At 41.2% G+C, this 25,384-nt stretch overlaps 1 protein-coding gene across 1 annotated transcript in view; it reads left to right on the top strand.

Moving 5' to 3' along the window:
* DNAH6 (dynein axonemal heavy chain 6) overlaps nucleotides 1–25,384 on the top strand; it is a 493,878-nt gene that overhangs the window by 44,487 nt on the left and 424,007 nt on the right. The window contains exons 10-13 of the mRNA XM_073637077.1: nucleotides 10,853–10,975; nucleotides 15,841–16,041; nucleotides 22,015–22,135; nucleotides 24,641–24,792. Of these exons, the coding sequence (XP_073493178.1) occupies nucleotides 10,853–10,975; nucleotides 15,841–16,041; nucleotides 22,015–22,135; nucleotides 24,641–24,792 (597 nt within the window). The remainder of the gene's footprint in view (nucleotides 1–10,852; nucleotides 10,976–15,840; nucleotides 16,042–22,014; nucleotides 22,136–24,640; nucleotides 24,793–25,384) is intronic.

The raw sequence follows: 25,384 nt of genomic DNA, 5'->3' as shown, positions 1-25,384 counted from the left end.
TAATATACTACCGTTTCCATGAACTGTATCTGTATCGACATGATGTCAGTAGAGGCAGCTGAAACCCTGGCAGGAACAGTCCGTGACTGCTCTGTGCCGGGGAATAATGGTGCCGTACACAAGAGGCAGATAGGTAGCAATTACCTGCCTGTTATTTTTTTGTTTTTCACAAAGTCCCTGATATCCCCTTTAAAATCTCTGGTATTTGTACTATGAGTCCTGTGGGCAGAACTACTCAGTCTTTGACAGTTTTCCCTGTGTCACGGTTCATGTAGCCATTGATGTCACTCACTGTGTAGGACCACACACAGGACTCATAGACATACAGAACATACAGAATATACATACACAACCTCTAGCATGGCAGGCAGCAGCTTTAGCAGTGAGCCATAGGCTGCACAGCGAAATAGATGGAAATTTTCTCTGTCCAAAGATCGAAATGATATTCTTCTTCATTACAAGCAAAATGTACTGTTATGTCTCTATATGCCAATACATCTCTATATACCTGTAGGTAAGGGTAAAATAAAAGTTTTTTTCCTATACAATTACTAAAAAACAATTATAAAAAATTTAGATTTTTTTTAATACACTTTAAAAAACAAAAACCCATTACAAACTAGTAAATAACACAGATATACAGATGCATCTCACTAAATTAGAATATCATCAAAAAGTTAATTTATTTCAGTTCTTCAATACAAAAAGTGAAACTCCTACAGTATATTATATAGAGTCATTACAAACAGAGTGATCTATTTCAAGTGTTTATTTCTGTTAATGTTGATGATTATGGCTTATAGCCAATGAAAACACAAAAGTCATTATCTCGGTAAATTAGAATACTTTATAATAACAGCTTGAAAAATGTTTTTAAAATCAGAAATGTTGGCCTACTGAAATGTATGTTCAGTAATGCACTCAGTACTTGGTCGGGACTCCTTTTGCATCAATTACTGCATCAATGCGGCGTGGCATGGAGGCGGTCAGCTTGTGGCACTGCTGAGGTGTTATGGAAGCCCAGGTTGCTTTGATAGCAGCCTTCAGCTCATCTGCATTGTTGGGTCTGGTGTCTCTCATTTTCCTCTTGACAATACCCCATTGATTCTCTATGGGGTTAAGGTCAGGCGAGTTTGCTGGCCAATCAAGCACAGTGATACTGTTGTTTAAACCAAGTATTGGTGCTTTTGGCAGTGTAGACAGGTGCCAAGTCCTGCTGGAGAATGAAATTTCCATCTCCAAAAAGCTTGTCGGCAGAGGGAAGCAGGAAGTGCTCTAAAATTTCCTGGTAGACGGCTGCGCTGACTTTGGTCTTGATAAAACACAGTGGACCTACACCAGCAGATGACATGGCTCCCCAAACATCACTGATTGTGGAAACTTCACACTAGACCTCAAGCAGCTTGGATTGTGGCCTCTCCACTCTTCCTCCAGACTCTGGGACCATGATTTCCAAATGAAATACAAAATTTACTTTCATCTGAAAATAACACCTTGGACCACTGAACACCAGTCTAGGTCTTTTTCTCCTTGGCCCAGGTAACACGCTTCTTGAGGAGGGGGCTGATCAAAAACCTGCATTGCGCATGCGCCGGCATCTACTTCACTTCCAGGTTAATAGGTACCGGCGCCGGTGTATTATAGAACTCTGCTCAGCCCTTAGTGCAAAGCATAAAGCGCCTGTGTTTCAACTGCGCAGGTACAAGATTTGCAGTGATCTGTGGATGACATAGGACTTGTCATCCATGCCAATCAAACCAGAAGGTTTGCAGCTTCAGGGATTGAGCAGGCGCAGAGAAAAGAAAATAGATGACCATCGGACTGGGCTATGACATATGCCATAAATATTTGGGCTATTGGCATATGGAGGGTTAGTTGGGAGCTTAAATGCAGGTTGATGCAATAATAGAGCAGTTAAGGATGGTGGCTTTAGTTTATTTTGGAAACCTGGTGACAGGCTCCCTTTAACATGTCTATCGATGTTGTGATTTCCAGAATTCCATGACTTTTTTCTCTTGGTGTTACAATTTCAGTTGCATTGTTTCTCATTTTATTGTACAATGTCTGTACGTAGACCAATGTAGCTACTATAGCTCTGGCTCAATATTTTATACAGATGCTGTAGAGTGAGCTATTTCATTTATCAATGCATGTGACTGAGTTCCTAAGGCTATCTCCCTTTACTTGTATAATTTTTTAGCTGTTAAATATTTTTTCAATTTATTATATCTTGAAGGATGTCGAAACCTAACAGTTATGTCACCACTGAAAAATTAATGAGTATCTTGAAGAGAGAATTTAATTCCATTAAGAAGAAACCTCTAGCTGCATTACTGTATTAAATGTTAAGAACTTGTATCTTGCCAATTTAAGATTGCTGTGATATGATTGACAAGGTTAAATGCTTTATTGTATATGGCGAAACGTTTCATTGCTTAGTAAGATAATGGGCTACTTCCAAGACGTTTATCAGCAGTTTTTACAAGGAAAAGTAAAAACAAAAATTCAGATGATTTATGTTTTAGATGTATACGTTTTAGAATGTACTGAAAAAAATATAACTTTTTTGTCAATTCACAGTTGCTGTGTCTTTGCCTGCCAATTACAACGTATTCATTTCTGTTTCAGAACATTATATTAAACATCTGATGATATCTCTTGACAACATATCATTTCCAAAGCCAGAATATAATGCTGTTCCAAAATCTATCTAATCTAAAATTCATGTATCTTCAGTTTTAGAGAAATATAATCTCCATTGTATTGTTATGAAAGGGACATAAAAGATTCAGCTTCATTTATTTACTTTTGCATATATGTAGTCAGGTCGTTGGGGACATAAAAACTGGGCAATTACTCAGGGCCTCATTCCCAAAAGAGCCCCAAACCCGTCCAATCCAAACCTGCACTAATAATGCCAGACCTGCATAATCAGTGCCGTGTCTGAGCTTAAAAGTGTAGAAGGATCTTGGTGACATCATGATCACATCACTTCACCATGCAAAAGTCTGTTGGAGCTGAAGAGGAGGAGAGAGCCTGGTATGTTCTCTACACTGTATGTGTGTGTAACATTCAGTTAATGTGTGTGTAATATGCAATATGTGCGTGCAACATTCAGTGTGTAAGATGCAGTGAGTGTATAACATGCAGTTTGTATAACATGCAGTTGGAGTGTGTGTAACATGATGTGTGTATAACATGGAATGTGTGTATTGTGCAGTGTGCACACATGTGTGTAACATGCTGTGTGTGTAACATGAACTGTTTGCGTTTGTGTAAACTGCAGTGCATGCGTGCCTCATGAATTCAGTTTAACATACTTTTTGTGTCTAACATCCTGTGTGTGTAACATGCAGTGTGTGTTTGAGTGTAACATGAAGTGTGTGTATGTGTGTGTGTGTGTGTGTGTGTAATATATAGTGTGTGTAGCATCCATATTTAAAAATACCAGCATTGCAGACAAGTGTTTGTAGGTGCATGTTGGTATTCACCCAACGAACAAGCAAAATGCTAATTTATTGGGTGATTGGATAGTTCAGCGGTGGGCAATTAATTTTCCCAAGGGGCCACATGAGAGACCATGACTGTTGTGGAGGGCAGAACCAATAGGCTGAAATTAATTCTGCTCAATATTGATATTAACATATTCATTGTAACTATTTTGTATTAATATTAAAGAGGTTGCCCACAACTCTTACATTGATGGCGTATCCTTAGGATAAGTCATCAATGTCTGATGGGCGGGGGTTCGACACCTGGCACCCCTGTCGATCAGCTGCTATCGGTATGGGTGGCAGCAGCTGCCGGCCGGAAGTACTTACTTGCGGAGCTGGCCGTCTTGTAGTGGCTGCTGCAGGGTACTACACATCCGCCTCCTATTGATTGGACTGGAAGGTGGATGTGCAGTACCAAGCCACGGCCACTACAAGTAGATGGCCAGCTCTGCAAGAGAATACCTCTGGCCACCAGCTGCCACCGCCTTCGATGACAGCTGATCGGCGGGGGTGCCTGATGTCGAACCCTGGTCAATCAGACATTGGTGACCTATCCTAAGGATAAGCCATCATGTAAAAGTTGTAGACAACCTCTTTAACTGTATCACTTAATATTAAGTATGCTGATAACCTCCTGTATACCACATAGCCTCCATATATATTGCATGAGCCACACATAGCCTCCCTATATACAGTCATGGCCAAAAGTATTGAGAATGAGACAAATAGTAATTTTTCCAAAGTTTACTGCTTCATTTTTTGTAATGGCAATTTGCATATACTCCTGAATGTCAAAGAGTGATCAGCTTAACAGCAATTACGTACTTGCAAAGTCAATATTTGCCCAGAAAATGAACTTTAACCCCCAAAACACATTTCAACATCATTGCAGTCCTGCCTTAAAAGGAGCAGCTAACATCGTTTTAGTGATTGATCCATTAACACAGGTGTGGGTGTTGATGAGGACAGGGCTGGCAATCAATCAGTCATGATTAAGTAAGAATGACATCACTGGACACTTTAAAAGGAGGCTGGTTCTTGGTATCATTGTTTCTCTTCAGTTAACCATGGTTATCTCTAAAGAAACACGTGCAGCCATCATTGCACTGCACAAAAATGGCCTAACAGGGAAGAGTATCGCAGCTACAAAGATTGCACCTCAGTCAACAATCTATCGCATCATCAAGAACTTCAAGGAGAGAGCTTCCATTGTTGTCAAAAAGGCTCCAGGGCGCCCAAGAAAGACCAGCAAGCGCCAGGACCGTATCTTAAAACTGTTTCAGCTGCGGGATCGGACTACCAGCAGTGCCGAACTTGCTCAGGAATGGCAGCAGGCTGGTGTGAGTGCTTCTGCACGCACTGTGAGGCGGAGACTCTTTGAGCAAGGGCTGGTTTCAAGGAGGGCAGCAAAGAAGCCACTTCTCTCCAGAAAAAACATCAGGTACCGACTGATATTCTGCAAAAGGTACAAGGAGTGGACTGCTGAGGACTGGGGCAAAGTCATTTTCTCTGATGAATCCCCTTTTCGATTGTTTGGGACATCTGGAAAACAGCTTATTCGGAGAAGAAGAGGTGAGCGCTACCACCAGTCTTGTCTCATGCCAACTGTAAAGCATCCTGAAACCATTCATGTGTGGGGTTGCTTCTCAGCCAAGGGAATCGGCTCACTCACAGTCTTGCCTAAAAACACAGCCATGAATAAAGAATGGTACCAGAATGTCTTCCAAGAGCAACTTCTCCCAACCGTCCAAGAGCAGTTTGGCGCCCAACAATGCCTTTTCCAGCATGATGGAGCACCTTGCCATAAAGCAAAGGTGATAACTAAATGGCTCATGGAACAAAACATAGAGATTTTGGGTTCATGGCCTGGAAATTCCCCAGATCTTAATCCCATTGAGAACTTGTGGTCAATCATCAAGAGACGGGTGGACAAACAAAAACCAACAAATTCTGGCAAAATGCAAGCATTGATTATGCAAGAATGGACTGCTATCAGTCAGGATTTGGTCCAAAAGTTGATTGAGAGCATGCCAGGGAGAATTACAGAGGTCTTGAAGAAGAAGGGGCAACACTGCAAATATTGACTTGCTGCATTAACTCATTCTAACTGTCAATATAACCTATTGGTACTCATAATATGATTGCAATTATATTTCTGTATGTGATATAAACATCAGACAAACACTAATAAAAACCAGAGGCCAGCAGATCATGTGTATAATTTTGGTGTCATTCTCAAAACTTTCGGCCATGACTGTAGAGTTATAGATTGTACCCATGGCTTCGCCGAGGTGTGCCTGCATCAAACAGAGCAAAGCTTTTCAAAGGCCACTTCAGCTGCCCTCCCCTGGGTATCTTTCATTTCCCAATCTTCACGAAGAGACCGGCTCTCTACACAGCATTTCCAATGCCAGCCGCCGGCCAATCAGAGGCCAGCAGCTGATATCTGCATCTCAGCGCAGCGGCGTGTGACGTCACTGCCATGCGCAGATGTCAGCTGCTGGCCTCTGATTGGCCGGCGGCTGGCATTGGAAATGCTGTGCAGAGAGCCGGTCTCTGCGCGCAGAGACATGCAGCGCTGCTGTCTGAGGCTCCTCCTGGACCAGGTCGGGATCGTCAAGGGGTCTGTGCCTGTGGGCTGCATGTGCACAAAGGACGCCGAGGGAACGGAGGACAGGTGAGAGGAATCTTTTTTTTTTCTTTTTTATGTGTGTGAAGAACAGAGCAGGGGACAATTCTACCATATGGGGACTTGGATCGGGCATTACTACCAGATGGGGGACATTACTCCAAGACGAGGACCAGGATGGGGCACATTACTGCAAGACGGGGACCACCAGGATGGGGAACATTACTGCAAGATGGGGACCACCAGGATGGGGCATATTACTATAAGATAGGGACCACCAGGATGGGGCAAATTACTGCAAGATGGGGACCACCAGGGTGGGGCATATTACTACAAGATACGGACCACCAGGATGGGGCATATTACTGCAAGATGGGGACCACCAGGATGGGGCATATTACTACAAGGTGGGGATCAGGATGGGGCACATTACTGCAAGATGGGGACCAACAGGATTGGGCATATTACTACAAGATAGGGACCACCAGGATGGGTCAATCATCAAGAGACGGGTGGACAAACAAAAGCCAACAAATTCTGGCAAAATGCAAGCATTGATTATGCAAGAATGGACTGCTATCAGTCAGGATTTGGTCCAAAAGTTGATTGAGAGCATGCCAGGGAGAATTACAGAGGTCTTGAAGAAGAAGGGGCAACACTGCAAATATTGACTTGCTGCATTAACTCATTCTAACTATCAATATAACCTATTGGTACTCATAATATGATTGCAATTATATTTCTGTATGTGATATAAACATCAGACAAACACTAATAAAAACCAGAGGCCAGAAGATCATGTGAAAATATAATTTTGGTGTCATTCTCAAAACTTTTGGCCATGACTGTACAGCATGAGCCAGAAAAGAATCCCTTTATACAGCATGAGCCAAAAAAGCATCCGTATATACAGCATGAGCTCCACATAGCCTCCATATATACAGCATGCGCCCCACATAGGTTCTCTATATACAGCATGAGCCCCACATAGCCTCCCTATAAACAGCATGAGCCCTACATAGCCTCCCTATAAAATAATAATAATTTTTATTTATATAGCACCAACATATTCTGCAGCACTTTACAATTATTATACAGCATGAGCCACACATAGCATGAGCCACACATAGCCTCCCTATATGCAGCATGAGCCCTCACATAGTGTTACGCTCGCGCCCGGACTGACTGGTGTGAGCGTGATTAGTGATCCCACTGTACCATGAACCGAGGAGTGCCTGGAGGGGCGTAACTAAGTATTAACCCGATCCGACAAGGTCGCACGGCGGCTTAGTCGACTCTGTGGACCAAGGAGGAACCGAGCAGAGGGACCAGGTGCGACTCCAGGTCAGACCCCGGTCATAGTTGTTGACCCACACCGGGGAATGCAGGAACAGGCAGGTTAGACTGGCATACAGGCAGGTGGGTACTGGCAAGTACGGCTGGTATACAGACAGGTGGGCTCTGGCAAGCACGGCTGGTATGCCGACAGGTGGGCACTGGCAAGCACAGCTGGTATGCAGACATGGAGATACTGGCAAGCACGGCTGGAGTGCAGACAGGGAGGTACTAGCAGGTTGGAGTGCAGGCTGGATAGGGTCCGGTACAGACTGGGAGACAAGTACAGAGCCGCAGATGCGGTAGACAAGCAGAGTAAAGCGAAACCGCCGGAGCGGAGGACAAGGCAGAGGAGAGAGGAACTGCTGGTGCGGTGAGCAAGCAGAGCGGAGCGAAAACCGCAGGTGTGGTGGGCAAGGCAGAGCAGAGCGGAACCGCCGGAGCGGTGGACAAGGCATAGCAGAGAGAAACCGCAGGTGCGGTGGACAAGGCAGAGCAGAGCGGAACCGCCGGAGCAGTGGGCAAGGCAGAGCAGAGAGAAGCTGCCGGAGCGGTGGGCAAGGCAGAGCAGAGAGAAACCGCAGGTGCGGTGGACAAGGCAGAGCAGAGCGGAACCGCCGGAGCGGTGGGCAAGGCAGAGCAGAGAGAAGCCGCCGGAGCGGTGGACAAGGCAGAGCATAGAGAAGCCGCCGGAGCGGTGTGTAAGTCAGAGCAGAGAGAAACCGCCGGAGCCCCACATAGCCTGCCTATATACCACATGAGCCCCGCATAGCCTCCCTATGTACAGCATTAGCCCCACATAGCCTGTCTGCAGTCCGCGGGCTCGACTGGAACAGCCAGAGAGCCGGATGTGGCCCGCGGGCCACACTTTGCCTAGGTCTGGGATAGTTTATACCAGAACAAATATCATTGTTCTCAGCAGCATATTGCATAATGAATAATGAACTTTAAAAGCATAATGAGCTTTATTCCTCCGGCTTTCAGTCATAGAGGTGCAGCTTCAGTTGTCACTAAGTACATAGTGAATGGTGGCTATAACCGGCACTGACTGACAGCCAGCTCAACACTGATGCACTATGACTGAAAGGTTTTTAGAATTTTTCTCCTAAAGCAGTTTTTTTTGCAGCCTTTTAATTGGACAGTTAATAGTTTGATATAAATTCCACCAGGATCTGCTTCAAAGAAGTGACATGAATTTTTTTCCATCAGCCATTTTTCAAACCCTCTTAGGCCATTTAGCCATGTAGTGTAAACCGTGCAGTTTTTTTCGGTGCATTATTTTGTACAGAACATCTGCTGTGTGTCACAGTTCAGGCAGGTGTAATTTCATGAAAACTCATGCCCACTGTACGTTCAGAGATGCTGTTGAACTGTACGTTTATCAGGAGTCTGAAAAAAACAAAATTCACATGTTGAAAACGCAGTTGCATTTTTAAGTTGTGGAAACCCATCATTTCTGCGCTAAAAAATGAATACATTAAAAATGTTGCTTTAAATCAGCACCACAAACTCACCAAATAAAAGAGGAAAAATTGTAAATATATATATATATATATATATATATATATATATATATATATATATCTCAATCAGAGCAGTTTTCTATTTTGCATAATGGTGCAGATACCTGTTTTTGCACGTGGGAACATGGCCGCTAAATTACAATATCAACAAAAAGTTAATTTATTTCCGTTCTTTAATACAAAAAGTGATGCTTATATATTATATAGAGTCATTACGAACATAGTGATCTATTTCAAGTGTTTATTTCTGTTAATGTTGATGATTATGGCTTACAGCCAATGAAAACACAAAAGTCATTATCTCCGTAAATTAAAATAATTAACAAAAAACACCTGCAAAGGCTTCCTAAGTGTTTAAAAAGGTCCCTTAGTCTGTTTCAGTAGGCTCCACAATCATGGGGAAGATTGCTGACTTGACAGATGTCCAGAAGGCAGTCATTGACACACTCCACAAGATCCCAGAGTTCCAATTATTTTCATTTGGAAATCAAGGTCCCAGTGTCTGGAGGAAGAATGGAGAGGCACACAATCCAAGCTGCTTGAGGTCTAGTGTGAAGTTTCCACAATCAGTGATGGTTTGGGGAGCCATGTCATCTGCTGGTGTAGGTCCACTGTGTTTTATCAAGACCAAAGTCAGCGCAGCCATCTACCAGGAAATTTTAGAGCACTTCATGCTTCCCTCTGCCGACAAGCTTTTTGGAGATGGAAATTTCATTCTCCAGCAGGACTTGGCACCTGTCCACAGTGCCAAAAGTACAAGTAGCATATTCTACCACAACGAAGGGAAAAAAATCATCATAGGTGATCATCAATGTTTGTACCGTAATTTAATTTCTTTGCTGTTTTTTTTTTCAGATGATCAGAAGAATAATTTTGTTTTTACCTTCCCACATACGTAACAACAACCATTAACTTTTTTTATTTTTATACATAGAATCACTATACAAGGTCTTTTTTATTACCAAACGGGAAATAGATTTCTTTAGGAGCCATTTTACCATACACAAATGTAAATGCCATATTTATAATAAGGTAGTTGATTTAAATGAAGAAAAAAATATTGCATCATTTTCATGTAATTTAACAAATTCAGTAATTAAGGTTGACTCTATTATACAGGTTGTTATGATCACAGGAATATCAAATATATCTATGTTATTTAGTGGTTTGTTTATTAAAAAAAGTGTAAAGAATAATGCGATTATCAAAATTGTTTTTGCACCATTATGTTTTAGGAATTTTGTTGAAAAAAAATCTTTTACTTTTCAGCTCTTTTTCCCATAACCTACAGGCATATAAAGCTATATCGATTTATAGAGATGTACTGTTATATAGATAACTATCTGTATGTACCAGTACATTTTGCCTGTAAAGAAGAAGAATAACATTTAGATCTTTAAAAAAATAATAAATTACCGCACACACAACTGTGTAGCCTGTGGCTCACAGTTAATAATTCTGCTCTCTAGGCTAGAAGGCCACCAGTTTGAATCCTTGGTAAGGCCTGATACAAGAAAATTAAATTTATAGCGGCATGATGTGAACACATTCACATTTAGAGAGGAATCTTGTCTACATAGGGAGATGAAGTCAGTTGCATGCAACGAGGGCCCCTCTTTCCTATTTATAAAGGGAGATGATAAACACAAACAGGATGTATGTACTATGATTGAATTATTCAGCCTAAGTGTGGACACATGTCAGCCTTGTTGGGCTCCCCTCCCCCACAGCTACTGTGCAGCAGAATAGTCCGGTAGTATGTGGCATGTCTGAATGAGTTAATAAGTATGATAATTTTGTCTGCATTGTTGTTATGTTTGCTGCAGTTGTCCTCATATTTTAAATGTTGACTATTTTATATATTTATGTAGCCCGCAGCAGCTGCTCCAATATCCAGTGCTCCTGTTGAAGAAGAAATAGTGCCAATGTTCCTCTCAGAGATAATTCTTGATACTCAATCGTTATGGTTTGAGCCTTCTATGGATGATTTTCAGGTTTGTTTCACAGTTAATAGGGGAAAAAAAGATAGGACACTTCTCGCAGACTAAGGCCTCATTCACACGTCAGTTTCTGTCACGTACAAGAAAAATGGACCAAGTTTTATCAGTGATTGTCATCAGAGTTTCATCAGAATTTGGTCTGACAGTCATCAGTTTTTCTCGTACATGAAAAAAAAAAGTTTTTACACCTTCTCCTATTACATAGTTTATAAGGCCGAAAAAAGACAAGCGTCCATCCAGTTCAACCTATTTCTTGTGCACTGCAGCTATTCCACAGCGTTGATCCAGGGGAAGGCAAAAAAAACCCATGCGGTATAGGCCAATTTACTTCATTGAGGAAAAATTCACTTCCCGACTCCCATCTGGCAGTCAGATTAAATCCCTGGATTAATTAACTATCACTAAGCATAAGATGTAATTTTATTGTTCTCAAGAAAGGCGTCCAGGCCTCTCTTGAACTCATTAAGTGAGTTGGACATCACCACTTCCTCTCCCAGAGAGTTCCAGAGTCTCACGGCTCTGACCGTAAAGAATCCCCTTCTATGCTGGTGCAGGAACCTCCTTTCCTCCAGACGCATAGTGTGCCCCCTCGTCTTTGTCACCATCCTTGTTATAAACAGGTCATGGGAGAGATCTCTGTACTGCCCCTATCTAACAGTACATGAAAATTGGTCCATACTCAATTGCCATCTGAGTGCTGCCCCACTACACTGTGTTCCAAATTATTATGCCAATAATATTTTCTCAGATTTTCCCAAATTACCTATATGAATTGCAGTCATTGTAATTTTCCAGTCAAATAACTACACTGTGTTCCAAATTATTATGCAAATAATATTTTCTCAGATTTTCCCAAATTAGCTATATGAATTGCAGTCATTGTAATTTTCCAGTCAAATAACTATTCGAGAACAATTGAAAGGTTTTTGTGCAAACTGCCTATGATAACAGTATATTTTTAAAACAAATAAAAAACTCAAACTGCACTCAAAATGCATGTTCCAAATTATTATGCACAGCAGAGTTTTCAACTTTTTCATTTTAATAAAGAACAAAGAAATGGTCATTTTTGAAATTATAAGCATTAGCAGGTTATTACAAACTGAAATCAAACAGTTTTCAACTCAAAACTTTATTCTAGGTGATGTTACATTTGCACATAGGACCCCTTGTTCGAAAGGAGCTTCTGAACTCTCTCATCCATTGAATTTGTCAGGTTTTGGATGGTTTCTGCTTCAAATGTTTTGCATGAGGACAGAATACCCTCCCAGAGCTGTTGCTTAGATGTGAACTGCCTCCCGCCATCATAGACACTCCTTTTGATGATGCTCCAGAGGTTCTCAATGGGGTTGAGGTCAGGGGAGCATGGGGGTCACACCATAAGTTTGTCCCCTTTTATGCCCATATCAGCCAGAGATGCAGATGTGTTATGTGCAGCATGAGACGGGGCATTATCATGCATGAAAATGATCTTGCTGCGGAATGCACAGTTCATCTTCTTGAACCATGGAAGGAAGTGCTGTTTGAGAAACTCAACATACATTATGGAGTTCATCTTTACCCCTTCAGGGATCCTAAAAGGGCCCACAATCTCTCTCCCCATGATTCCAGCCCAAAACATTACTCCTCCTCCTCCTTGTTAGCGCCGTAGCCGTGTTTGCATGGGGTGTCCATCAACCAGCCATCCTCCACTCCATCCATCTGGACCATCGAGATCATTTCATGCATGATAATGCCCCGTCTCATGCTGCACATAACACATCTGCATCTCTGGCTGATATAGGCATAAAAGGGGACAAACTTATGGTGTGACCCCAATGCTCCCCTGACCTCAACCCCATTGAGAACCTCTGGAGCATCATCAAAAGGAGTGTCTATGATGGCGGGAGGCAGTTCACGTCTAAGCAACAGCTCTGGGAGGGTATTCTGTCCTCATGCAAAACATTTGAAGCAGAAACCATCCAAAACCTGACAAATTCAATGGACGAGAGAGTTCAGAAGCTCCTTTCGAACAAGGGGTCCTATGTGCAAATGTAACACCACCTAGAATAAAGTTTTGAGTTGAAAACTGTTTGATTTCAGTTTGTAATAACCTGCTAATGCTTATAATTTCAAAAATGACCATTTTTTTGTTCTTTATTAAAATGAAAAAGTTGAAAACTGCTGTGCATAATAATTTGGAACATGCATTTTGAGTGCAGTTTGAGTTTTTTATTTTTTTAAAAATATACTGTTATTATAGGCAGTTTGTACAAAAACCTTTCAATTGTACTCTAATAGTTATTTGACTGGAAAATTACAATGACTGCAATTCATATAGTTAATTTGGGAAAATCTGAGAAAATATTATTTGCATAATAATTTGGAACACAGTGTAGTCAGGTTCTGGCCGGGAGTATGCATAATGCATACATATCTACTGGGCCCTGGCTCAGAAACCTGTGAATCCTCACAGCGCACAGTGCATTCACTGCGGGGATTCATAAGTCTGCAGCCACATAGAGTGACTCAGACTTATCATTTTAGACCAGACAACCCTTTTAAAGATCAGGCTGGAGACCATAGTGAGAAACATGACTAGTCTGGCTCCACCCCTGACCGCCTTCTCCCAGGACTGCTAGAAGTAATTGACAGGTCTCTCCCTAGTATATACATGGAAAGAGGAAAATGGTTTTAGTGGAACAATTAGAACCCCTATAGATAGGCACACAATTGGGAAATGAGCATTAGTAGGAATTCTCGTTCCTGATTATCAGCTCATCTGATCTGGCCAGCAAACACCAAGCTTAAAAATAATTATCTACAGTACATCGTCTTGTGTAACCAGGACATGTGCTGACGAGAACAATGATATTCCAGTTGGTCTGTCTAAAGAGACCAGTAAACGACCTACAGTTAGTTTGTACTGTATATAGCTGTATAGAGCTGGTAAATTCAGAGGGAGACAAACATAAATATGAACACATGGATAGATAGATAAAATAAAATAGTACGCAGACGGTTTGGTGATGGGACCGAAACGTCGCCATATAGGCTATACTTCCTCCTATTTTATTGTATTTTAGTAGACAAATTGGGTACCTGTCCAGGAGGGTTTAGCACTTACTGTTGCATATATCTGTGCTGCTTCGCTACTTTATGATCTATAGATAGATACAGTTGTGCTCAAAAGTTTACATACCCCGGCAGAATTTTTGCTTTCTTGGCCTTGTTTCAAAGAATATGAATGATAACAAAATAACTTTTTCTCCACTCATGGTTATTGGTTGGGTGAAGCCATTTATTGTCAAACTACTGTGTTTTCTCTTTTTAAATCTCAATGTCAACCAAAAACATCCAAATAACCCTGGTCAAAAGTTCACATACCCCAGTTCTTAATACCGTGTATTGCCCCCTCTAACATCAATGACCGCTTGAAGTCTTTTGTGGTAGCTGTGGATGAGGTTCTTTATTTTCTCAGATGGTAAAGCTGCCCATTCTTCTTGGCAAAAAGCCTCCAGTTCCTGTAAATTCCTGGGCTTGTCTAGCATGAACTGCGCGCTTGAGATCTCCCCAGAGTGGCTCAATGATATTGAGGTCAGTAGACTGAGATGGCCACTCCAGAACCTTCACTTTGTTCTGCTGTAGGCAATGACAAGTCGACTTGGCCTTGTGTTTTGGATTGTTGTCATGTTGGAACGTTCAAGTACGTCCCATGCGCAACTTCCGGGCTGATGAGTGCAAATTTGCCTCCAGCATTTGCTGATAATATGCTGCATTCATCTTTCCTTCAACTTTTACCAAGTTTCCTGTGCCTTTGTAGCTCACACATCCCCAAAACATCAGCGATCCACCTCTTTGCTTTACAGTAGGAATGGTGTTCCTTTCATCATAGGCCTTGTTGACCTTATGGTTGTGGTCAAAAAGTTAAATTTTGGTCTCATCACTCCAAATTGCGTACCTTGTTCCAGAAGTTTTGAGGCTTGTCTCTGTGCTGTTTGGCGTATTGTAGGAGAGATACTTTGTGGCATTTGCGCAGTAATGGCTTTCTTCTGGCGACTCGACCAAGCAGCCCATTTTTCTTCAAGGGCCTCCTTATTGTGCATCTTGAAACAGCCACACCGCTAGTTTTCAGATAGTCTTGAATTTCAGCTGATGTTATTTGTGGGTTTTTCTTTGCATCCCGAACAATTTTCCTGGCAGTTATGGCCTAAAGTTTTGTTGGTCTACCTGACCATGGTTTAGTTTTTACAGAGCCCCTGATTTTCCATTTGTTAATCTCAGTTGGAACACTGCTGACTGGCATTATCAATTCCTTGGATATCTTTTTGTATCCTTTTCCTGTGTTATACAGTTCAACTACCTTTTCCCGTAAATCCGCTGACAATTATTTTGCTTTCCCCATGACTCACAATCCAGAAATGTGAGTGGCTGGATGAAATAGGAAAGAGTCTGTTGTATGGATCCAAGAAACTCACTCAGCTTTTATGCACACACAGTGATTACAAGCAAACAGGTCACAGGTGAGGATGTTACCTTTAGTAGCCATTCAAACCCATTTGTGTCAAATTCTGAACATGTTATCAGGCCAAAATCACCAGGGTATGTGAACTTTTGATCAGGGTCATTTGGATGTTTTTAGTTGTCATTAAGATTTAAAAAGAGAAAACACAGTAGTTTGATAATAAATGGCTTCACCCAACCAATAACCATGAGTGCAGAAAAAGTTTTTTTGTTATCATTCATATTCTCTGCAACAAGGCCAAGAAAGCAAAAATTCTGCCGGGGTATGTAAACTTTTGAGCACAGCTGTATGTAGAAATTATAGATAGACTTCATATAATATCCAACTTATTTTTAACACATTTTAATTTTTGTAGGACCGCATTACTGAAGTGGTCAACCAATTCCAAGAAACCGTTTTGTCATTAGCCAACCTTGTCCCCGACCCCTATTTTGATGCCTTTACTCAGCCTACTATTAACAATAAGCTGGAGGAGAAGACTTGCGGAGAGGGACCAAGTTTAAGCACAATGTTTGAAGATGACAAGCATTTACAGTGTCTAGTTTGTCAAATAAAAGTGAGTTTTAAATGTAATCCATCTGCAGATTATTCAGGTATGCAAATCTGCTCTTTATAGTGACAATGGTGAGCATTTTCTGACTTTACAGCAGGAACAATTCAGATACTTATTCTTTGTTGTGGGTTAATAACACTGCCACCAGTATGCGAAGTGTGATGAATCTATGCACAGAATACAGGATGCTAAGATGCAAAGTGTATTGCTGTTGCCACGTCCTTCTATGGCAAGGGTGGACAACATATTTTGGTTCAAGGGTCACATTGTCATACTGAACCAATCCGTAGGGCCGCAAACAAATTTAAAGGATTGCTTACTTGAATACATCACCAGAACCACGGACAGTATATTAATACCTCATCAGATCCAAGTTTTGAGTATTTACAAAGGATTTGAAAAGTTTCTGCTAAAAAAAAAGTCAGTGTGAACACACAACTAAGTTTTGAGGATGTTTCAGTTTTAACATGAAGCACATTATAGATTGCTACATGATCAGAACCACAGTCAGTACATGAATGCAGCACCGGAACCACCATCCGTACATGAATACAGCACCAGAACCACCATCAGTACATAAATACACTACCAAAACCACTGTTAGTACATGAATACACGACCAGAACGACCATCAGTACATTAATACAGAGCCAGAACCACCATTAGTACATAAATACAGTGCCAGTACCACTGTCAGTACATGAATGTAGTGCCAGAACCACCATCAGTACAAGAATATATCACTAGCACCACAATCAGTACATGAATACATTATCAGAACCACCGTCAGTACATGAATCCAGCACCAGAACCACCATCAGTACATGAATACAGTGCCAGAAAAACTGTCAGTATATGAATACATCACCAGAACCACCGTCAATAAATGAATGCAGTGCCAGAACCACCATCAGTACATAAATACAATGTCAGAACCACCGACAGTACATGAATGCAGCGCCAGAACCACCATCAGTACATGAATATAGTCCCAGAACCGCCATCAGTACATAAATACTGTGTCAGAACCACTGTCAGTACATAAATGCATCACCAGAACCACCGTCAGTACATAAATACACCATCAGAACCACTGTTAATTAATGAATGCAGTGCCAGAACCACTGTCAGTACATGAAGACATCACCAGAACCACCGTAAGTACATGAATGCAGTGCCAGAATCACCATCAGTACATGAATGCAGTGCCAGAAAAACCATCAATACATAAATACTTTACCAGAACCACCGTCAGTACATGAATGCAGCACCAGAACCACCATCAGTACATGAATAGAGCACCAGAACCATCATCAGTACATCAATGCATCACCGGAAGCACCGTCAGTACATGAATACATCACCAGAACCACCATCAATACATGATTGCAGTGCCAAAACCATCATTAAATGACTGCTTTGCCAGATCCTCCATCAGTACATGAATACATCACCAGTACCACCATCCGTACATAAATACAGCACCAGAACCACCATGAGTACATAAATACATCACTAGGACCACTGTCAGTACATGAATACGTCACCAGAACCACCGTCAGTACAGGAATACATCACCAAGCTTAGTACAGTGATCAATTGCAGTTTCAGGTCAGCCCAATATACACTTGTATCATGTGAACCTGCAACTCCCAGTATGTCCTTAACCCCTTCTCAACACAAATTGAAAGCGGGTGTATGGAGCAGGTTCACGGGATAAGCCCACCCCATACCCGGCAGATCATGGCTGCATATTACAGCAGGACCTGCCTCTAATAATCGTGGGTGGAGCTGAGCCGATGACAGCCAGGGGACAGTTGAAGACCTCCATGCTTGTCATTACAGAGCTCCTCTGAAACCCTGCCTGTGGCTGGGCTTCAAAGGAGACCGTGATTTTTACTGTATGCAGTGATGTTGTGGCATTACTGTCTATAGCACAAGTAATCAGACGATCTCAACTTAAAGCTCCCTAAGGGGACTAACAAGTACAGTGAAAAAATATGAAAAAAATAATAATACCATAAAAGTTCAAATCACCCTTTTTTTCTTCCATCAAAAATATTTAAAAAATTTAAAAAAATACACATACAGTATGTGGTATCACCGCTTTCACAAAAAAATCCAATCTATCAAAATATAAAAATAATTAACCCGATTGATAAACACTGTAAACGAAAAAAAAATCAAGAATGACAAAATTAAGTGTTTTTAGTCGCTACAATTCCACAAAGAATGCTGTATTAAGCAATAAAAACATCACATCTCGTATCAATCGAAATAGTCATCTCATCTCGCAATAAATAAGCTTTCACACAGCTCCATCAACTGAATAGTAAAAACGTTACCTGTCTCGGAAAATGGCAACATAACCCCCAAAATTTTGGGGGAAAACTTCAGATTTTTTTTCACCACTAAAATAATAAAAAAAACTGGACATATTTGGTATTGCCGTAATCGTAATGATGAGCAGAATCATGTTGCAAGGTAATTTTACCACAAAATGTACACCGTAAAAGCAATTCCTAAAAATCAATGTCAAAATTGTGTTTTTTACACAATTTCTCCCATTTCCCTGTTCACTATGTGGTAAAATGAACGGTTTCGATCAAAAGTACAACTCGTCCAGCAAAAAACAAACCTTCAAATGTCTATATGATCAGGAAAATAAGAGTTATGGCTCTGCGAAGAAGGGGAGGAAAAAACAAAAATGCAAAATCGGAAATTGGCCCCATCATGAAGGGGTTAACAATGGTAAGGAGATACTGGGAATTACCAGCCTTTGTCAGACTGTGGACCATACAGAAACCACAGTACTGATGAGACGTATTCAGTATCACAAATAAACGTTAATATCCAGGTACCTTATACTGTAAGTGACATCTTCTCTGATTGAAGTCATTCCCATCTCTTTTGTCTCCAACCCTTTTGTTATAGTACAGATACCATAATGAGAATTCACGCCCAGAGCTCATCTCTTCAGACTTCCCTTTTCTCCTGCCTTCTGAAGCACTTCCCATAATGGTGCCCTTAAAAATAAAAGTATTGTTATAATGCCCTATGAATAAAAATATCTCCCATGCTGTTCCCCTGAATAAATAATTGCCCCTCACTATTCTTCCTGCACAAAATATGCCCCATACACTGCCCTTCTCCATAATATCACATACTAATATTCTTCCACACTGCCTCTCTCTGTAATATCACCCACACTGCACCTCTCTATAAAATGCCCCACACTGCTCGTCTCTGTATTGTCCATCCCGCACTACCCCTCTCTGTAATGCCTGCCCTCACACTGCTCTTTTCCACAATACCCCCCACTGCCCCTCACCATAATATCCTCACACACTGCTCTTCTCCATAATGTCCCCCACATACACTTCCCCCCTCCATAATATCCCCCACACACTGCCACTCTCAATAATGTCGCCCACACACAGCCCTCTTCATAATGTCCCCCACACAATACATTTCTCAATAATAATCCACCACATACTGCTCCTCTCCCTAATGTCCCTCACACAATACACTTCTCAATAATATCCCACCACACACTGCCCCTCTCCATAATGTCCACCCACACAATGCACTTCTCAATAATATTCCACAACACACTGCCTCTCTCCAAAATATCTCCAACATTGCCCCTCTGCATACTGTGTCCCTTTCACAATTTGCCCCCCATTGCCCCATAAGGTGCTCTCATAGTAACACAAACACCCCTCCTAATAGGATATTTAATCTTCGGCTACTGCATAGACTTCTTACTGTTTCCCGTCTAGTCCTTGTCCTCTCTGCCCTGCGGGGCCAGCAGCAGTGTGATGAGGTCACAGCATGATGACCTTTCACGCCTCTGCACATCGGGGCGCAGGCAGACGAACACTGCTCTGCCCCTGTCCTAGTGCCAAAATGTTCAACTGTATTCGCGTCTTTCAGGAAGATGAGAACCAGAGTCTTCTGGTTCTCCGTGGGCTGCAAAACATCCTTTGGGGGGCCGCAAGTTGTGCAGGCCTTTTGCATTACTTACTTACAATGCAATTTCTTGCTATATTTTGTAAGCTGTATGTTCACCATTCAGTACTATTTTAAATGTAAATCAATCAACACCTGGATGTCTTCTGTTGCTGCATTCTCAAGAAATGGAGGAATCTCCAGTGACGGCCCTGAGTGGGTGGTCTTGTGACCGCAAGTATGCGATATGCACCAGAGAATCCTCACAGTGCATGTGATGTGAGGATTCACAAGTCTGCAGTCACATAGAGTGAATTAAGGCTTGTAGTTTAAGAATGGACGACCCCTTTAACATCAGTATTCTTGTACGTGTCTGACAACATGCTTGTTTCTGGTAAACCAATAAAGTTGCATGTGCAGCTCTGGACTATAATAATGGATGTCGCTCAGTACAAGGAATCTCACCATTTCTATGAAGATTACATCTTTATTCAAAATGTAAAATATTGCAAAAAAGTCTGAATAGTTGATGCATTGACACAAGATGAAATGTTGTCTGGGAGTGAATAATATAATATGAGGATTAGACAAAATATAGATTACCCACTGTAGTTTCTCCAAAAGTTTGACACTCCTCTCTTCTACATAAAGAGGGGTTCCAAACTGTGGACTGTATATCCATATGCATTTATAAGGAGTATTTTTAATTTTTTTAAAAAACATTTTTATGTGCACAAAAATAATGTAACATATATAAACTGAAAAGTCTAACAGTGAAACCTATTTCTTTAAGGCATGGATTAATTAAAAATAATAAATAGAACCATACTCACCTTCCAGTGCGCCCGCAGATCCAACACAGACCACTCCAGCACTGTCTGCAGTGTCTTTCGCCCATTCGGAAGTCACATCACCGCTGGAGCCTTAATTAGCTGCCCCAGTCATGTGACTATAAGAGCGCATCTTCTGATGTTTCACTGAACGCGGATGATGAGCTACAACCAGCATTATAGTCCAGAGCTACATGTACAACTTTACTGGTCTGTGCCGGCTTCGGTAAAGTTGTTTGCCTCGTTCAGAAATCACAGTATGATTGGATGTCTCTCCGATGACCTGTTCTTACAGTCACCTGAGCTGTTTCTTCCAAACAGGGCAGATACTGCACCGGAAGGTGCCATAGACCTCTGGAGTAGCCTGCCTTAAAAAAAACAACTGTTGCAAAAGCCCTGTAAGCTCATCTGATGAATATGGCAATAATTAACAAAATAGAAGAACAACTTATTTACCCTAAATTATGTTTTCAACCCAAAAAATGACTGCTCTATACTGGCCACTAGGTGTCTCCCTTCTGGCTAAAGTGCTTGCTGTCAATTGTAATTCATCTCCAGCAGCGGAGACACTAATTTGGGTTACAAGAAGTGGGAGACTTTTTGCCGTTTTTCTCCTTTTCTTCTGTTAGAGTGCTTTCACACTGGTTTTTGGAACCCGTTCATTGGTCCCGTCGGGGCTTATGTCCGAACCCCTTGCAAAAATGGGATTCGAGTGTATGTGCTGACGCGGCCATAGACTATAATGGTGCCGACAGAGTGAACGTGTACACATGTCATTTTTTCCCCTTGTCTAAAGCTGTTCTGAATCTGTTTTTATTTTTTCTGCGCCTCTCCTTTCCTCAGATATGGCTCCCTCTTCCTTTTTGCTTCCTACATGTAAATTATATCTTGTTAGCCAAGAGGGTTGTCCCTTAGCTCTTCTCTGTGGGTCTTTTTGAAAATCACAGAGAGGTGCAGCAATAACAAACAATGCCAGATTAAGGAGAACAGCGGCATTTACACCAGGTGATAAAATGCATGGCAAGTGACAGGTCCTCTCTAATATTACATAAATCAGATTTCCAATGACCAATACCTAAATGTTATAGTAGAGGACATCTGTACAGGTTTTAGTTTGGAAATGAAGTTTATCCTAATAGGTACAATATTCTTTGCTCTTAGAAAGAATTCCTGTCCACTTTTCTTTCTATTTCAGGAAGCCGTCCAGTCTGCGTTTAATACAGCCAATGTATATGCCGGGACATTTGAGAAGTTTCGCTTGTTTTTCCAAGAAAATGAGAGTCTGGATTTAGAAGCATTAAAAGAAGAAGACCATGGTAGGATATATATTTGATAAGCATTTCATTTCTTTTCCTATAACAGCTGTTTAGACAGAATGAATCAGTTCTATAAACATCATCACATTCTAATTGTAGAATTGTAAGCCCGGTAATCCCTTATGTAAGCGCAGTGACAGCGATAAGTATTACCTTTACATGACGCTTATTTGTGAACTTTGGTCCACAAATAATGGAACCTGTGAGCATGGCTGACTGCTGACTTGTGAATCCTCACAGTGCGCCCATTGTGTGCTGTGAGGATTCTTCGGTGTCAAGAGCGGCGGGCTCATGTCCGCAAATATGGCCTTGCTCAAAGCAAGTGTATTGAGTGAGGCTGGAAACGTCTAGTCAGAATGTGTCTGGAAGTATGCAAATCACATACTTGCAGTCACATGACCGCCTGCTCTTGGCACCGGGGGATCTTGACAGTACACACGAGTGACAGCAGACTTGTACACTAAGACTGGACAACCCTTTTAACATAGAGTCCAGAGAAAAAAATTGAGCCTGGGGCTCCAGTAATTGAGAAAAAACAGATGGAATACAAAAATGGATTCAGTAGGTTGTAAATTCGATGGGTATGTTATTGATAATATTTTACTTAGAAGTATAAAAATCAAGAAACAAGCATAACATTAGAGGTATAAAGCCCATGCAATGCATTCTAACACTGGACCGCATCTTCATCAGCCAAAAAAACCCCTAGTCATTAGTTGCTATATATGCCCTGGTATGAAGGGAAATGTGCCAAGTTCATTGACCCCTAACCTCATTGAAAGTGGAGAAGAACCTAGTCCTGGACTAGTTACTTTGATAACTAAATATTCATTAAAGGGAATCTGTTAGAAGGTTTTTGCTATGTAATCTGAGAACACCATGATGTAGGGCTGAGACACTGATTTCAGTGGTGTGGTCACTTACTAGGCTGTGTTTCAATACTATCAGTGCTTTATCAGCAGGAGATAATCACTGCCGGACTAGCTGCTTGCGTGCCTCCTGGTTCAATTTACGCCCCCACCAATTAGCAACTTACTGTCAATATACAGTATACATGGAAAACTGTGGTGTTGGCGGACTTAGCTTTCTGAGCTCTGCTACATGCTACATCTAAGAACTCTTATTGTATCACAACTGTTGCACCCTGTAAAGTAAATGACATATCACTGGAATCAGGGTCTCAGTGGGGGTTTTGAAGCAAGAAGGTGTTTCAGGTATAGATCATTGAGCAATATGTGCTAGCATTTTGAAAAAAATGTTTGTTATATCAGTGTGGCCTGTATTGTACGTGGTTATAAAGTTGAGATTCGCATTGTTGGGAACATTCATTTTTTAAACCAATCTTATTGTAAGAATGTTGAGGCTTTTTCACAGGCCCCCTGAATGAAGCTAGAGTAATCATTTTTCTCCTTAAACCTCTTAGCCAATATTCCTTCTTGAAGTGCAAATAAAGTGGTGTGAAAAAGTATTTGCTCCCTTCCTTATTTCTTTTTCTTTGGCATGTTTGTCACACTTAAATGTTTCAGATCATAAAACAAATTTAAACATTTGACAAAAATAACACAAGTAAACACAAAATGCCGTTTAGGTCTTTATTATTAAGGGAAAAAGAAATCCAAACCTACAGTGCCCTGTGTGAGAAAGTGATTGCCCCCTAAACCTAATAACTGGTTGGGCCACCCTTAGCAGCAATAACTGCAATCAAGCGTTTGCGATAACTGGCAATGAGTCTTTTACAACGCTCTGGAGGAATTTCGGCCCACTCATCGTTGCAACATTGTTGTAATTCAGCCACTTTGGAGGGTTTCCAAGTATGAACCGCCTTTTTAAAGGTCATGCCACAGCATCTCAATCAGATTAAGGTCAGGAGTTTGACTAGGCCATTCCAAAGTCTTAATTTTGTTTTTCTTAAGCCATTCAGAGGTGTGCTTAGTAAACCACATACACTGTCAGGTGGGTCACATTACACTGATTAATCCTGCTGACAGGTGCTCTTTAAAAATGTTCTCTATGCCTTCTTTTTTCTGTTAGAAATAGCAGCATGGAGGTGGGGGGAGGAAGAGACAGATAAAAAAGCATGTCGAGTCTCAGGGAGGGCAGAGAAAACAGGCTGTAGATAAGCAGGAAAGCTCACAAAGAGAAAATAAGTGTAGTATAGAAATAATGATGATATATGCACTTACAATGAAGACAACAGCACTTTGGGTACATAATTATCTTACATCTATCCTGGAGACACTCTCACACTAGAGAAAAATCTGAAACTTGTATTTGACTGCAAACTTCATATCAGGGATCTGAAAATGAAGGAAGAACCTAAATGAAACGTAGTGCAGTTTTATTAGCAAAAGGTAACCACTAACATATCTAAAATTATTTTTCTCCATGTCAAAGCTCTTCAAGCTTACTTGGTTAACTATTTATTCATTATTTAGTATGAAATCTGCACTATGCCTCATTGTTGTTCTTGTTTTTCTTTACAAATGTTGATCTTATTTCCATTAGGGGTTGATTTCTTTGCTGAACAGTTACAAAAATACCACAAAGAACACAAGGACGCTATGGCAATCATACAGAACAAAAATCTAGGATTACTGGTAATAGATTCCAAAATATTAAAACAGAAATTAATACCTTCACCAAAAAGATGCTTAGAAGTAAGTATCATATTAAGCTGAGGAATGCTTGGGGAAATATATGCAAAATATTAGCGCAAAGTAAGCCAATCAAAATGTGGTATAATGTTAGAAAAAAAATGTCTGCTATAGCTAGAAATATGCACCAAATTTATCATAATTTGATGCATATTTAGGCTGCCTGGTGGTGTGTATATATACTGTCTAAATATTAGGATTAGAAAATCTTCCTCTATGTCTGTCTTATGCCCCTCCATAAACTTCAGATAACCATTGTGTGGCCAATAGTTTGTCCGGCAGCTATTTCGCCTGACTCTCCCATATACAGCAGCCCCCAGTCTGTGAGCTCTCATGTGTTCTCCATGAGAGAATAGCCCTACACATCTCTGATGGTGGCTTATCTCATGGAGCACAAAGGATCGACAGTCTGAAATCAGACATGCCCAATTCTTAACTCCTCCACAAATCATCTATCAATTGCCCCCATACACATTAGACTATTGGCCAAACCCCTTGATATCGGCTGGTGCGGCCGACATTAGTATAATGTATATAGGGGCCTTTAGTTTCAAATTGTTAAAGAGGTATTTCCATCTCCAATATCCTATCCCAA

This window comes from Phyllobates terribilis, unplaced genomic scaffold (assembly GCF_046119375.1).
Source record: "Phyllobates terribilis strain yellow unplaced genomic scaffold, ASM4611937v1 Scaffold_1__5_contigs__length_1240528914, whole genome shotgun sequence".
Taxonomy (NCBI): Eukaryota; Metazoa; Chordata; class Amphibia; order Anura; family Dendrobatidae; genus Phyllobates; species Phyllobates terribilis.
Note: the sequence above shows the minus strand (reverse complement) of the source record. Positions and strands in the feature narration are given on the sequence as shown.